At 37.9% G+C, this 17,179-nt stretch overlaps 1 protein-coding gene across 4 annotated transcripts; it reads left to right on the plus strand.

Annotated features, from left to right (window-relative positions):
- Positions 1-378: 378 nt before the first annotated feature.
- LOC123873716 (fatty-acid amide hydrolase 2-like) lies at positions 379-16,933 on the plus strand. Of its 4 annotated transcripts, none has more exons than XM_045918721.1 (13): positions 379-542; positions 941-1,061; positions 2,806-3,072; positions 3,942-4,068; positions 5,367-5,538; positions 9,857-9,981; positions 10,506-10,595; positions 11,489-11,634; positions 12,461-12,543; positions 13,192-13,375; positions 14,908-15,030; positions 15,689-15,826; positions 16,564-16,933. In XM_045918721.1, exons 2-13 carry the CDS (start codon positions 996-998, stop codon positions 16,708-16,710), a joined length of 1,668 nt encoding a protein of 555 aa, XP_045774677.1. In that variant the 5' UTR covers positions 379-542; positions 941-995; the 3' UTR covers positions 16,711-16,933. The 4 variants fall into 4 exon arrangements, with proteins under 4 accessions (XP_045774677.1, XP_045774676.1, XP_045774678.1 ...); XM_045918720.1 differs by having other exon boundaries at positions 379-538; positions 901-1,061; XM_045918722.1 differs by having other exon boundaries at positions 379-423; positions 901-1,061.
- Positions 16,934-17,179: the final 246 nt, after the last annotated feature.

A 17,179-nucleotide genomic window follows, 5' to 3' on the forward strand; every position in this document is an offset into this window, starting at 1 on the left:
CCTATTTCCGGCCTTGGACGTCTATCGATTGTTGATGATGATGATGATATATGTATCATCTCATTTTGCTTATAGTTACACGGTTTTTAATAGCACCACACCAATCATAAATTCATAAAACAAGACGAATCATTCAAAAGCATTCAAAGCACAAATGCACAGATATAATATATCTGAACATACCTAAATGGAATGAAGAATAATTATTTAATATCGATGGAGGGTAGTTTTTATTTTACAGAGGCGTTATTTGAACTTTTAACCATTATCTATATCTATCTATCAATTTTAATGATTTAGATGTTGTCAAAGTCAAACTGACATTAGATCATGGATGGCATTCTGTGATTCTGCATTTATAAAAAAAAAACTGTCAACAAAATATTGCAATTCCACATCGAAAATCGAAGTTGTTCAAAATCAAGGTATTTACTATAGGTACGATTTCTAGATTCCAACAAGTAATACATTTCCAATAAAATCGAGAAGTGTATACAAAATAAACTCAATTTAGAAGAAAAAGTGCACAGTTAGAGTTGTACGTAAGTAATAATTATTTTTACGATAGAAAGTTTCAAATTAGTAAGGTGAAAGATTTTCCAACAAACGAGTGTGTCTTAATACCTGGTTTTATCTAAAAGTTTTAGTTACATACATGTGCATACACTTTGTTACTTCTTTTATTAAATTAACGTAATTTCAACAAAATAATTAAACTATTTACCTAAAATATAAAAGTTACTTTGCCAACTTTTTGTGTAATCTTGGGTTCTTATTCTAAGGTGTAATCACGCAAGGTCACTTCGGTCTTCAAACTCCAATTATTACTTATTAGCCTGGGTTTTTATTCTAAGTTATTAGCGTTCTAAAAAACTTGTTTCTGTCCTTTCATTATACCAGTACCAGCACGGATCCGAGATAGGACGCTTGTCAATTTCAGGGCACTCGAGGCATACGTACGAAGTCCTATCATCAAATTAATAAATATCTACAAAATGTCCAGAGAAAAAGTTTCCAGAGAAAGAGATACTAAAAAGGAGAAATCCAAGGAGAGATCGCATGTAAGTTTTTGTGAAAAAAGTACTTATTTATATTTCATAGTAATTTTACTTTAAGCCAAATTATTAGTAGTAATCATACTAATATTATAAAATATGTGAAAGTGTGGATGTTTGGATGTTTGTTACTCAATGACGCAAAAACAGCTGAACAGATTTGGCTGAAATTTGAAATGGAGATAGACAATATCCTGGATACGCCCATAAGCTACTTTTTATCCCGGGAAATCAAAGAGTTCCCATTCATTTTGGAAAACCTAAATCAACAAGGATGAAGTCGCAGGCATCAGCTAGTAAAAAATAATAATAAAATCTTTACTTATAAACACATGTAAGTGCATATTTTCAGTAATGTGAAGCCATAAAATATTACGATAAAATCTTTTAACGAGTGTTTAATTGTAACCGATGTTCAACTTAAGTAATTAGCATCTTGAGAATGATTTAGTCTCTTGGTAGATATCTAGTTTTTCTTATTAAAGTCAGTGTTTTCATTACTCAATGTTGGTAGTTAGTAAAGCAAATAAACACATACTTAGTTCATTATATTTACTTGTCTTTAGTTTATACTGGATCATGTCTGTGATTTCTTTTGTTTGCATCGATTTAGGTTTTTAAAAAATCCTGTGGGAACTCTTTGATTTTCCGGGATAAAAGCAGTAGTAGGTATTAGGAGAGCTCTATCCATCACACTAATATTATAAAGGAGAAAGTTTGTATGTGTGTGTGTGTGTGTGTATGTTTGTTACTCTTTCACGCAAAAACTACTGGACGGATTGGGCTGAAATTTAGAATGGAGATAGATTATACCCTGGATTAGCACATAGGCTACTTTTTATCCTGGGAAATCAAAGAGTTCCCACGGGAATTATAAAAAACCTACATCCACGCGAACGAAGTCGCGGGTATCAGCTAGTAGATTATATTTATGGATTCATGGTCCCTCCATATACATTTACAAATATTGGCTAACACAATTATTTGAATTTGTTATTGTTTATACTTGAATGGTACAACAGTCACTTATGTTAGAAATGACTCATGCTTTAAAATAACACTCAATGGAAAATAACTATTCTGCTTCAAACCATACTAATGTTGTAAATGCGAAAGTGTGTCTGTCTGTCTGAGTGACAGTCACTGATCCATTTAACTGATTTTGATGTTTGGTACAGAAGTAGTTTGCATACCAGGCATGGACATCCATGGTAGCCACTTTATATTCTGGAAAATCAAAGAGTTCCCCCTAAATTTAAAAAAAAAACTATATACACACAGATGAAGTCACCACCCATATTATAATGTGAAAGTGTGTTCATTTGTTGGTTTGTCCTTCAATCACGTCGCAACGGATTTACGTGGTTTTTTGAATGGGTAATAGTTAAAGACCTGGAGAGTGACAGGCTACTTTTTATCCCGGAAAATCAAACAGTTCCCACAGGATTATTGAAAACCTGAATCCATGCAGATGGAGTCGCGGGCATCAGCTTGTTGAATATAAAAATATACTTTAAAAAACTGTAAAAATATACTTAAAAACACTTAAATATCACTTCACTTGCTTTAACGCGGAAGGTAAACATCTTGAGGAAACCTTGCCTGAGAATTTTCCATAATTTTCTCAGAAGTGTGTGAAGTCTGCCAATTCACACTTGACCAGGATGGTGAATTTTGGCCTAACTAAACCCTTCTTGAGAGGAGGCTGGTAGTGGCCAGTGATGTGTTGAAAATATGATGATTGTTACAGAGACGAAAAAGCAAAACCAACAGAATATGCAAAGAAGTCATGATCAATTTTCTGAAGAAGTTATTCTTCTTCTTCCGAGCATACTTTGACATGCTCATAGACTATGTATACTCTATATTCTGGGATGACCGTCACCAAGCTATACCTGACTTGGACAAGAAACATGCAATGCTTAAGGAGAGTGCTGTAACATTAGCGGAGAAGATTAGGAATAAGGAATTGAAATCTGAAGAACTAGTTACAGCTTGCATTGAAAGAATTAAATTGGTAAGTCTACTGTTTTTATTTAATTCTTTTTTATTTGAATACTTAGTGGCAGTGGGGTTTTTTTGAATTTTTAAATTTTATTGTTGTATTAAAAATTAAAATTTTATAATTTGTAAATGAAAGCCATTAACGTTACTTTAGTTTTTATATCTATCGGCATGCCGTAGCATGTCGGTGACGGGACCTTAAAAGTTTTTACCCTTTTAAAATCGCCCAAAAAATGTCATCATCGGCCACTCACGTAAATAAATGTGACTCTTTAGCATTTTTTTCTTCCCATTTAGTCACACCCAGGAGTAATAGTGTGACTCGTTGGGAATTGTAATAGATAACAAGTGTAAATTAAAAATTTATAACACCCCCGACAATCCAAAGTATTTGAGTTTTCCAAAACATCATTTTCAAATAAATAATTATGTATTTAGGCAACGTCCATCTTGACAGCTTGACATTTGTCTATTGACATAATATTATGAACCTAACGGTTATCTAACCTTTTTTTCTACAAGAAAACTAGAAAAGAGCTGATAACTCTTAAACGGCTGAACCGATTTTTTTAGATTAAAGCTAAGAACACTCTTGATCAAGCCACCTTTCAAACAAAAAAAACTAAATTAAAATCGGTTCATTCGTTTAGGCGCTACGATGCCACAGACAGATACACAGATACACAGATACACAGACACACAGATACACACGTCAAACTTATAACACCCCTCTTTTTGGGTCGGGGGTTAAAAAGGTTGCAACTAGTGACAGGGTGACTTAATGGGAAAAAGATTTCAATGAATTCCCAACAAACCATACTGACAGATTGAGTGTGACTCAAGTGGGAACCCACCAAGTTTTCACTTTAAAATATTTTGTAGGTAAACCCAATGCTTAATGCGGTGACAGATGAAAGATACGAAGATGCTATCAAAGAAGCTCAAGCGGTTGATAAGATGATTGAAGCGGGCCTCTCTGAAGAAGACTTGAAGAGTAAACCTTTTCTGGGTATGTACTATTATTTGATGACACCTGCAATTTCTTGTGATGGTTAGTGACAGTCAAACTTGGTGCCTACCAAGTTTGACTGTCACTAGAAAATGGCAGTTTAATTAAACCCATGCAACCCCTGTATGCCAGAGAGTTCTCCATAATGTTCTCAAATTTTTACGAAGACCTGTGTTCAGTAGTGGCCCAAGGATGGGTTGATCATGAAAAAAGCATAAAATACAATCAAAGATTATGTAAATGATTTGTGCAAAAGATTATGTAATTGCGAAAAAAAAAAATCCAAATCGGTCCAGGGGCCTTCGAGTAATCAGGGAACATACATAAAAAAAAAAGATTCCGACGAATTGAGAACCTCCTCCTTTTTTAGAAGTCGGTTAAAAAGCATGTAATTTGACTCGCTCTGCAAATTAAACAATATGGCATAATATTATTGTTACTTAAATGAATATTTGAAAAGAGCAACCGCCGAGTTTCTTACTGGCTCTTCCCGGTAGGACAGGCACTCCAAAGTCCAATTCAAAGGTAGATTCTTGTTCATTTGAATAAAGAATATTTCTGTACTAAGATTCCATATTTTTCTATATTACGAGTACGACAAAAAGCTACCACAACAACAGTGTGCGTCATAAAAATACTTGTATCAGTTATTTATATTCATATAATTCAACAGAATAATAATATTTAACATTATGTAAAGCAGTCTTTATTCTGAGGCCTATTTACACATAAAATAGCTATTTATCGTAGACTTAAGATGTTGGCCTTCTATTTGGGAGTCCAGGAGTTCAACATTAAATCTAAGTAGACAGGTAGATTAACTATAAGAAAGCTAGAAAAAAGCTGATAATCTTCAAAAGGCTGAACAAATTTTCTTAGATTATAGCTAAGAACACTTTTGATCGAGCCATCTTTCAAACAAAAAAAAAAAAAACTAAATAGAGTCGGTGCATTTGCTTGGGAGCTACGATGCCACAGACATATACACAAACACGCAGATACACACGTCAAACTTATAACACCTCTCTTTTTGGGTCGGTGGTTAAAAAAGTATACTTCAAACAATTGGCGATGATAGCCTAGTCACTAGTGATTAAAACTTCGCCCTCCTTTTGTCAGATCCCAGTTCGATCCCGGGTAAGATGTTTTTTGTAGAGTATAGCATTAATATTTAGTTTTTAATTAAAATTTTATTTTCTGTCTCTTTTTAACAATATTAGAAAAACAAAGATGCAGATACTGTAAATTAACTTTATAGAAAGATACCAGAATTGACGCCAAATGACTATATTATGCAGGTGTGCCATTCACGGCGAAAGAGAGCCACGCAGTTAAGGGCATGCTACACACTCTCGGCATCTTGTCGCGTAAGAGCGTGCGCGCGGACGAGGACGCTGAGTGCGTGCGGCTCCTTAAGGCGGCCGGCGCCATTGCCGTTGCCGTCACCAACGTGCCGGAGATCAACAAATGGTTAGTGCAAGGAACCACACGTATTCACGGCGAAAGAGAGCCACGCAGTTAAGGGTATGCTTCGCACTCTTGGCTTCTTGTCGGATGAGGACGCGGAGTGCGTGCGGCTCCTTAAGGCGGCCGGCGCCATTGCCGTTGCCGTCACCATCGTGCCAGAGATCAACAAATGGTTAGTGCAAGGAACCACGCGCTTAATCACTATACATATTACAAATGCGAAAGTGTGTTTGATTGTTGGTTTATTGGTTTGCCCGCGACTTTGTCTGCGTGGATTTAGGTTTTTAAAATCCCGTTCAAAGTCATTCATTTTGCGGGATAAAAAGTAGCATATATCTCTCTTTAACAATACCCATGCAAAAAATCACATTGATACGTTTACTCTATTGCGACGTGATTGAAGGATAAACCAATAAACCAACAAACAAACACACTTTCACATTTATAATATGGGTAGTGATTGGGCATCAGTGAGCTCGCTATAAGTATCTAATCTGTCAAAATCCACTCAATGCTCGGAAGGCCAGTCTTCAAACAGTGTGTAACCCCCCAAAAATCAGGGGGTTTTTGAAAAAGTAATGTTTCTAAAAAAGAAAACTATGAAGGACTAAGTTTTTACTTAGTTTTTAGTTGGGTCCTACATTGTAAACTTTTTAGAGACATCAATTTTTCAAATATGCTGTAAAACACCAAGATATAAAACCATTATGTAATCGATAACTTTAATATCTTTCCGATCATAAAAAGGAGAATGCGCTTCTTGAACTTTGGCACGGATAATAACATTATAGAATTTTAATAACGGAATCGTCCATTGTGATTCGTAATTATATGATAATTACCATTACAGTGTGCACCTTGCGATGTGCTACGAGACAGCTTAGGGTCTGTGCAGACGGGCCACTCGCCGCTGCTACAAGTGGCCGGCAACCTGCACGGTTATCCCATACCTCAGTGGCTAGGTATTATGAATGAATGAATATACTTTTATTGTACACCACAAAATTTGTACAGAAAAACACATACAAAGCAAAACAAAATATAGCAAAATAAAACCAGATACTATTTGGCGGCCTTATCGCTACCTAGCGATCTCTTCCAGGGAACAGAAATGTATGTAGTATTTATTTATTTGGAAAACTTTATTGCACACATAAACATATATTCAGAAAACAGAAGACACTATAACTAGATAGTGAATAGAATATATATATCACTATAACTAGATAGTGATAGAATATATTATAAGTAATTTCGAATAATTCTTTGCGACTTATTACTATCCAACACTAGCTTCTTTCAGCAAAGCTTGCCTGGTAGAGATTGTTCTAAGCAATAAGGCCGCCTTTGTACACAATTGTTTTTTCTGTTTTCTTCCTTCTGTGTTGTTCGTTTACATATTTTTGGTCGGTTCGGCAATTCCTTACAAAATTATGATTAGTGCTGTTTACATGTATGAAATCCGTTGCTTGCTAATGACGTGTGGCGAGTGGCTCGTTTGTGCAGAGCCTAACAAAACAAGTGTTCGACTTCGTACATTCGTACAAGTGAGGTCACGGCCATTGCGTAATAATTATTATGAATGCAGAATATTCTTGTTATTTTTAGGGTTCTGCACCTCAACAGAAAAAATGACCCCTTATAGGATTACTTCGTTATCTGTTTGTCTGTTTGTCCGTCTGCCCGTCTGTCGTGTCTGTCTAGAAAACCTATAGGGTATTTTCCGTTGACCTAGAATCATGAAAGGCAGGTAGGTAGGTCTTATAGCACAAGTAAAGGAAAAATCCGGAAACCGTGATTTTGTGGTTACATCACAAAAAAATATGTTCATGAACAAATAATAATTAGTAAGTATTTTCAATTTTCAAAGTAAAACAACTATAGCAAGTGGGGTATCATAATATAAAAGGGCTTTATCTGTAGATTCCAAAACAGATTTTTATTTATTTTTATGCATAAATAGTTTTTGATTTATCGTGCAAAATGTCGGAAAAAATATCAGAGTACGGAACCCTCGGTGCACGAGTCTGACTTCCACTTGGCCGGTTTTTTATTGCATACCAGATTCGCAATACCCACTTATGGCAAGAACAAATGTGTTTTCAGGTTTTGCGATTTTTAAATGAGTACCTTTTAATCAAATCCTGTTGCGATATAGTATCTTTGATGTATTTCACTATTCACTACCAAAATTTTATTAATTACTAGCTGACGGCCGCGACTTCGTCCGCGTGGATTTAGGTTTATCGAAATCCCGTGGGAACTCTTTGATTTTCCGGGATAAAAAGTAGCCCGCTAATATGTGCTAATCCCGCATATTACCTATCTCCATTCCCAGCCAAATCCGTCCAGTAGTTTTTGCGTGAAGGAGTAACAAACATACACACACATACATATACACAAACTTTCGCCTTCATAATATTAGTGTGACTAGCTATTGCCCGCGACTTCGTCCGCGTCCCGTGGTAACTGGATTTTCTCGCGTGGATTTTCCAAAAAAGTTCTTTCATATAAACCTCATGCTACACAATTTATTAAAAACACAACAAAAAAAGAGTTGTCCAATTTTGGTCCAGTCGTTCTCAAGTTATGGCGTGACCAAGGGAAACAGGGATCCATTTTGATATTTATAAGATTATTATAGATTGAAATGTGGACGTATCGCAGGATGCTTCACATAAGCTGGACGGCTAAGGTGTCTAACGCTGAGGTTCTTGCCAGGATGCAGAAGAAGATCGAGTTAGTTAAAACCATCAAGCAGCGTAAGATCTCGTACCTGGGCCATATTTTGCGACACGATAGGTACCGCCTGCTGCAGATAATTATGATGGGAAAAATTGCTGGAAAAAGAGGGGTGGGAAGAAGGAAGAAGTCATGGCTACGTAACATAAGGGAGTGGACTGGCATAAAAACAGTAGGAGAACTATTCCGGCTAGCCATGGACAAGGAGAAGTTTAAAAAACTGACTGCTGACCTTCAGTAATGGAGAGGCACATAAAGAAGAAGAAGATTATATAAACTATCTGATACTCGTTGGATGGAGTCGTGGATTTAGGTTTTCAAAAATCCCGTGGGAACTCTTTGGGTTTCTTAGGCTATTTTCATCCCAGAAAATCAAAGCAGTACTTCCCTGGGATGCAAGCTATACCATCAATTTCGTTCAACGGATGGGCCGTAAAAAGCTAACAGACAGAAACGCATTTTCACATTTATAATATTAGTATGGTGCATTGTGCTGGTGTGGCACTACTAAAAGCCATTATACAAAATGAGAGCCTCAATAGCTCAACCGGTAAAGGAGTGGACTGAAAACCGAAACGTCGACGGTTCAAACCCCGCCCGTTGCACTATTGTCGTACCTACTCCTAGCACAAGCCTGACGCTTAGTTGGAGAGGAAAGGGGGCATATTAGTCATTTAACATGGCTAATATTCTTTAAAAAAAAAAAAATAAGAAGAAGAAGAATATTAGTATGGATGCATTGCTACACTAAAAGTCGAATAAACACATATTTAAAGTTTTTGCCCCATTGAATTAAATTCGTATAAATTAAGCAAAATGAGATATGATCTCATAAATACAAATTAACTGCAGTTCAAACAAACATGCAGTTGTAAATGTTTAAAAGATTACTTATCTTTATTCAACATGAGAATAAAAATGATGAATGATATATCTGAATATAAACCTGCAATATCTTAACAAATATTGAGGTTGTTAAAAGATAAGATACTTATCTTTAGGTATTATCTTTCTAAAGCCACAATCGAGCAATTATTATTGAACAAATGTTAGGATTTTGAGTAGTGATGCGAAAGTGTTTGTTTGTTGGTTTGTCCTTCAATCACTTAGCAACAGATCAACGGATCCACATGATTTTGTCGCATGGATATAATGTAGTTTAAGACGTTAAGAGTTAGATTATTTTATTTTAAAGCCCCTACTGGATACAATTCTATTCATTTAAAGATTTATGTGTGTGCCCTTTGGTAAAGGCTTCCCCCACTCTGTTTGTTCCTTGTCCTGTCTAAGTGTATCCAAGAGTGGAGAGTGGCATAGACTTTTGATTCCATCCCATAAAAACAAACGATTCCTGCAGGATGGCATGACATTTTTCACGACCTTGTCCTTCAATCACGCAGCAACAGATCAAAGGAATGTGATTTTTACATACGGATAGAGTTAAAGATTTGGAGAGTGAGATAGATAGCTTTTATCCCGGAAAACAACAACTTTTCAAATTTCAATTTTTTTTTAATATTAATTGTTTTTCCATTTAGTACATCCATTTAAAATCTAAATGTCATTACCTATATTGCAGGCAAGAAACCCGTAACATGGTGTTTGGGCAAACGAACAACCCCTACCACACCGGGCGCACTACCGGGGGCTCCAGCGGCGGCGAGGCAGCCCTGTCGGCCTCCCTCGCCAGTCCCATATCACTGTGTAAGTATAAATGTATGGAATGTATTATGTGCAGCATCACCAGTTCAGGATTCGCGCTGAAAATCCATTGTATGCTCTTGTGTATCCAGGCATACAGCATACATGACGACCTAAATAACAATATAAAATATTAATTTTATTAAAATATCAAAAACAATAATTTAAAAAAAAAACATCAAATTGTATCTGTTTCTTAAAACTTCCTAAAATTGGCTGTTTTAGGGCTTCATTGACTCCACTAAATGCACCTATTGCAAATAAAACATCTGACTGACTCTAGGTGTCAACGAACGTTACGTAAATAGGCCACTCGAGGTCAGTGCCGCATTGTAGGTCGGCACTGCACTCGAGTTTTGCACGCTATACATTGCGGGTTTGAAAAATACTAAATGATTACAACTACAAGAGAAGGCAAATGGTTATTGGCATTGGATTGTGTTACGGTAGTATAATAATAACGCTTAGTTTTTGCTAGCGTTCTAATTACACCCTGATCGTGTCATAATATATGTTTGTGTTTCTAGGCTCAGATATTGGCGGCTCGACTCGCATGCCTGCATTTTTCTGCGGTCTCTATGCGCTCAACCCAACCGCCGAGCACACCAGCATGAAAGGTACAGTTTGTACAAAATGGCTTCTCAAGCGCCATATTAACTCTATGGGTCAATGACATGAAATTTGACACACAAAGTAACAATGGCGCGTCGTTAAAAAGAAAAATAAAAATCATTTTTCACGCATTTACAGCACCAGAGGAACTGCCAATGCGTTCCGGGTTTTGCAGGAATTTGTTGATCCGCCTCTTCAATAACCCTGCATTTTAACATCACGAAACTTTAGTATATTATTTAATCTGTTTAGTATATTTTCGTCTCGTTCTGTTTATTATATCTCTATTCCTCCTGAAAGCAATAAATGGACGTGTTTTAATTCAAAAACTATGGAAAATACCGAATTTGGATATCCAGAAACAGTATGAATCAGCTAGTCCTGTGTCAATCATGAACGATTCGGTCATTTGACCCGGATCTCGTTAAAGTATTAGTGATTGCAATAATTCATTTTGAACGATCCAGTTCAACCAATCGCCAAGATCCAAGAATGAAACTAATAATATTGACTACAGTCATTCAATAATTCCTTGCCGGCATGTTGGCACCATTGCTTTTTGTATGCTTTTTCTATAGCATTTATGGTTTATTAGTACGAACTGCATGTTTAAAAGCTCATTCAACAAGATACATAGTACATATATCTCAGTGCAAATAAACGGTACTTAACAATATTACAATAATGCAACGATTTTGAACCGTCGTACGACCGATAACGAAACGAGTGCACGCAATCGAGGCTTGGGTCTTGAACCAAACGAACAAAGTGAACGGACGACCCAAATGACCTGAGTCGTGGCACTAACCAATAACTTGAACAATCGAATCGTACAGAATGAACGATTGACATCCAGATACTTGAGATTCCCGTACAAGCTCCATGTATTTGGTCCCAGGTTCAACTCTCCGTTCGGGCAAAGAGCCAACCATGGCGTCGATCGGGTTCGTGAGCAAACACTGCGAGGACCTCATCCCGCTGACTAAGATCGTGGCGGACGAGAAGGCGCAGCTGTTAAATCTGGACAGACAAGTCGACGTCAAGGTAAAGCCTCGATAGCTCAACGGTTGAGGAGCGGACTGAATTCCGAAAGGTCGACGGTTCAAACCCCACCCGTTGCACTATTGTCGTACCCACTCCTGGCACAAGCTTTACGCTTAATTGGAGGGGAAAGGGGAGTATTAGTCATGATTAGCATGGCTAATATTCTTTATTAAAAAAAAAGGTTAGTTCATATGGATGATGACTACTAGTCAAATCAGCGACTTTTAATCAAACGTCAAAACGCTCGACACCCTTAAACTTTTATTTCTTATTATTTTATTCAAGAGCCCTTGACTGCAATCTCACCTGATGATAAGTGATGATGCACTCTAAGATGGAAGCGGGCTAATCTGGAAGGGGTATGGCAGCTTTTTACTAACCCATACCTCTTTGGTTTCTACACAGCATTATTAATAGTGAAACGCTAAATCGTTTTAGGTTTTTACAAATCCTGGACTAGTTGATTTTCCGGGATAAAGAATAGCATATGTCTGTTCCCAGGATGCAAACTATTTCTGTATCAAATTTCGTCAAAATCGGTTCTACGGACACTTTCGCATCCATCATAACTAACATAAATAATATTTCTCCATAATGTTCTCAAAGGTATGTGAAGTTGGCTAACCCGCACTGAACCAGCGTGGCAGACTATGGCCTAAACCATTCTCATTCTGAGAGGAAACCCGTCCTCAGTAGTGGGCCGATGATGGGTTGATTATGAAGATGATGATGATGATTTGTCTATCGAATACCTAGACTCCCCGTGCGAAGTCGGGGCGGGTCAACTAGTTTTAAAACAAAACATAGCTTGCTTTTTTGCTTGCAGGATCTAAAGTTCTACTATGTGGAGAGCGTCAACGATTTGCGCGTCAGTCCTGTTGGTAGTGACATTAAGAAAATTATGAAAAGGTAAGCATTGCTACACTGACCTGTACTAATACAAGTACATTGGACTTGCAATTGCCGAGCTGAGGTTTTAATACCACCGCTTAGAGCGGTTACGCACTCATCCGAGTCTGTGAAAATACGGATATAAAAACTCGGACTGAACTCAACTCAGATATTGCTTACAGTAATCCGATCTCTGACCCAAATCCAAGCTATTCAGTGTACGTCATAATATGTCCGATTTGAATCTAAGGCACATCCGAGATATTCTCACGGATGACAGAGAGAACTCGGATGACGGAAGTTCGTAGTGCGTAAGCTACCATACAAATAGTTCTATGACTACTTCGGAACGTATTTTCACGAATTTGGGTCGGATGCAGTGCGTAATTAAAGTAGAAATATTTTAATATTGTTTGACATTTCATACCATGTCTGGTGTCTTGCATAAAAATTCGCACTGGGGTAGAGTGGCAGACTATGGCCTAAAGCCCTAAAGCCTTCTCACTCTGAGAGGAGACTCGTGCTCGTTAGTGCGCCGGCTAGGGGTTGATCATGGATAGAATAGAATAGATTTTTATTCAAATAAACTTTTACAAGTGCTTTTGAATCGTCATAATCTACCATGATAATGATGATCCAAGAATGAAATCTCCTTTGATGTTCCAGAGTGGTATACAAGCTATCAGGTGTGGCGGAACCTTCCGACAAGCCCAAGCCGTACTACCACGAGGGTTTCAACCACTCGTTCGCGCTGTGGCGCCACGCCATGAGCAAGGAGGCGGACTGCTTCGCGGCTCTGCTCACCGACAACCAGGGCGAGGCCAACGGACTCGCGGAGTTGGGCAAGAAGGTGAGGCATTGATCCAAGTTTAGCACGCTATACAATGCGGGATTGACAAGTGTAAATTAAAAATTTATAATACCCCCGACGATCCAAAGTATTTGAGTTTTCCAAAACATCATTTTCAAATAAATAACTATGGCAACGTCCATCTTGACAGCTTGACATTTGTCTATTGACATAATATTATGAACCTAACGGTTATCTAACCTTCTTTTCTACAAGAAAACTAGAAAAGAGCTGATAACTCTTAAACGGCTGAACCAATTTTTTTAGATTATAGCTAAGAACACTCTCGATCAAGCCCACCTTTCAAACAAAAATACTAAATTAAAATCGGTTCATTCGTTTAGGCGCTACGATGCCACAGACAGATACACAGATACACAGACACACAGATACACAGATACACACGTCAAACTTATAACACCCCTCTTTTTGGGTCGGGGGTTAAAAAATACTAAATCACTATAACTACAAGATAAGGCAAATGGTTATGGGCATTGGATTGTGTCAAGGTAGTTCAATTATAATGCTGTTTTTGCTAGCGATCTGGTTACACCCTGTAGATCAATTACAAGTGTAAATTAAAAATTTATAACACCCCCGACAAGTGAAGGTTACAGTAACTAGAAAAGAGCTGATAACTTTCAAACGGCTCAACCGATTTTCTTAGATTATAGCTAAGAACACTCGTACAAGCCACCTTTCAAACAAAAAAACTAAATTAAAATCGGTTCATTAGTTTAGGAGCTACGATGCCACAGACAGATACACAGATACACACGTGAAACATTATGTATGTTCGTAAAAATATAGGAAATCTTAGAACTAATTATGAACGGCATAATATTAACACAGGATATAAAAATAAATTGGAAACCCAGAGGTTTCGACTAAAAAAAGTAAGCGAGTCGTTTTTGGGCAGCGGTGTTCGCTATTACAATAAAATTCCGTTCGAAGTTCAAAGTTTACCAGAAGGGCGGTTTAAACGGTACATTAAAAAAAACCTGTGCAAGAAAGGATATTACAATTTAAACGATTATATATCGGATAAGGATGCTTGGACAGCTCCTCTAACACAATGAAGTACCTAATGTTACATCTCATCATTATTGATAATAATATTGTTAATTATATATATGTATTGTTAATTTTATTGCTATTGACATTGTATTCCTACTGAAATTCATGAATTATTGTTTAAAATTATTATTTTTACTTTATTTACCTTAGCTTAAAATAGTACAATTAATTTTTATTTTATGTTTTCTGATTGAATTATTTTATTTCATTTATGACGTTCAAAAAGTGTACATTTGTATCTACTTTGAATAAAACATTTGAATTTTGATTTTTTTTTTTTTGAAATTTTGAAACTTATAACACCCCTCCTTTTGGGTCTGAGGTTACCTACAAGATATGGTAAATAGTTATTGGCATTGGATTGTGTTAAGGTAGTACAATTATAACGCTAAGTTTTTGGTAGCGTTCTGGTTACACCCTGTAAGTGTAGATGTAAAACGTAATTGTTATTTCAGATAGTAGGCGCATCGGAGTTCACACTAGCGGCTATTATAAAGCTCCTAGACGACCAGGTGATGCCCGCAGTGCCCGCCGCCTGGGCCGACGACCTCACGCAGCAGCTCAGAGACGACCTTATTGTGAGTACTTTATTTTAAATATTCTGGCTAGTAGGTGCGTTGGAGTTTAAGCTTCTATAAAACTATCAAGACAACCGTCAGTGTATCCGCCAAGTTCTAATAAGACAAAAATTCTAGTCAGAACAGCGACTCACTGACATTATCCTTTGTCCGCCGTACCCGCAGCACCGACGACCGCGGAAACTCAGAGATACGCACTTTATGTTTTTAGGGTTCGTACCTCAAAAGGAAAAACGGAACCCTTATAGGATCACTTTGTTGGCTGGCTGTCTGTCGTGTGTGCCAAGAAATGCTATAGGGTACTTCCCGTTGATCTAGAATTATGAAATTTGGCAGGTAGGTAGCTCTTATAGCTATTTATTTTTAAGCACAATAGTTTTTGATTTATCATGCAAAATGTCGGAAAAATACCCAAGTACGGAACCCTCGGTTCGCGAGTCTGACTCGCACTTGGTCGGTTTTTTAGGTTCCGTACCCAAAGGTTAAAAACGGAGCCCTATTAATGTCACTCTGCTGTCTGTCTTTTTTCAGCTAGTAGTCATGTCGGAGTTTACACTAGCGACTATGTTTAAGCTACAAACAACGAATGACCCGATAAGATCAGGTCCAATCTCGTACACCTCCTTTGAAACTTTATTACAAATATTATTGTTATCAGGAAACCCTGGGCTCAGACGGAGTGCTGCTGTTCCCGTCGGCGCCCACCCCCGCGCCATATCACTACGCGGCGTATCTGCGCCCCTTTAACTTCGCGCTGTGGGGGATATTCAACGCGCTCAAGTTTCCTGCTGCACAGGTACAGTCCAGTTTGTTATTTCAATCCTATAAATCAAAATCAAAATATTTTTTATTCAATTAAACTTTTACAAGTACTTTTGAATCTTCAAATGCATCTACCACTGGTTTGGAATGCATTTCCTACTTAGAAGAACCAGCAAGGAACTCGGCGATTGCCCTTTTCAAAGATTTGATATACAATATTATGCCATGTAGTTAATTGCAGTCCAACGCATTCCTAGAGCGAGCTGCAGGTCAAATCCACGCTCTTTTATGATTTTTATAATCTTCGATTGTGTAATATCCTTGATGTTATCACTTTTCAAAAGCACTTGTAAAAGTCTAATTGAATAAAGATATTTTGAATTTGAATTTATGTAATATAAAAAGTTATCAGTGAACTCTTGACTGCGATCTATGCTGCTATTAGCTAAATTCGCAGTCAACCTATGCAATAGTTTTACTTCAAAAATTTCACGCTCGCTGCGCTCGTGTGTTTCTTAACCTCTTCATGGTACTTTTTACTAGAATCTCCTCGGACCGGTGGTGGTCTTAACTTTTCAGACGCGCTACAACTTGGCCTACATCCACGACTTCTATGTACTAGGTACGCACTAGATGGGTCATTTAGAACAAAAATCGTATTCTATTTCTATGAAATGACCACTGGCCAATCAATTTATATCGAAAGTGAGTTGCAGCCAGCACACATTTTATTTTACTGGAAAAATTCTCTAAAAATATTTTTTTCAACAGGTCCCTCTCGGTCTAAACTCTGACGGTCTTCCCCTCGGCATACAAGTAGTGGCAGCGCCACAGAACGACGCGCTATGTGTCGCCGTTGCAGACCACATCGGCAAACTGTTCCAAGGCTACGTGCCGCCTTGTCGAGTGCCCGAGTAATGTGCGAATATCTTTACACCCCTAGGCCTCAACGCTTTGTCAACGGCAGACCACGTGGGCCTACGTACCGCCTTGTCAAGTGCCTGAGTAGTGTGCGACCATCATTATTCCACATAATATCCCTCTTGGTCAAAACTCTGATGGTTCCTCCCTAGGCATACAAGTAACGCCGCAGTACGACGCGCTGTGTGGCCATCGCAGACTACATCGGCAAACTGTCCCAAGGCTACGTCACGTAGCCTCGGAACTCGACAAGGCGGCACGTAGCCTACGTGCCGCCTTGTCGAGTGTCCGAGTAATGTGTGAACAGCTTTATTTCCTCATATACGTTGTGTACCACATCGGGCTACGTGCCACCTTGCGTCTACTCGTGAGTTTACCGTGCTTCGCCAATGCAGACCACATCAGCAAACTGTTTCGCGGTTACATGCCCGAGTGGTGTGCAAATACCAAAAATGTTAATAACTAG

The sequence above is a fragment of the Maniola jurtina genome, chromosome 17, assembly GCF_905333055.1.
Source record: "Maniola jurtina chromosome 17, ilManJurt1.1, whole genome shotgun sequence".
Lineage (NCBI taxonomy): Eukaryota > Metazoa > Arthropoda > Insecta > Lepidoptera > Nymphalidae > Maniola > Maniola jurtina.

Bases quoted from the DNA above. Each gene is read 5' to 3' on its own strand.
- LOC123873716 (XM_045918721.1), top strand. From the start codon at position 996: ATGTCCAGAGAAAAAGTTTCCAGAGAAAGAGATACTAAAAAGGAGAAA. The intron at 5,539-9,856 runs GTTAGTGCAAGG...CCTATATTGCAG, and splicing joins GTGCCGGAGATCAACAAATG to GCAAGAAACCCGTAACATGG. The intron at 12,544-13,191 runs GTAAGCATTGCT...TTGATGTTCCAG, and splicing joins ATTAAGAAAATTATGAAAAG to AGTGGTATACAAGCTATCAG.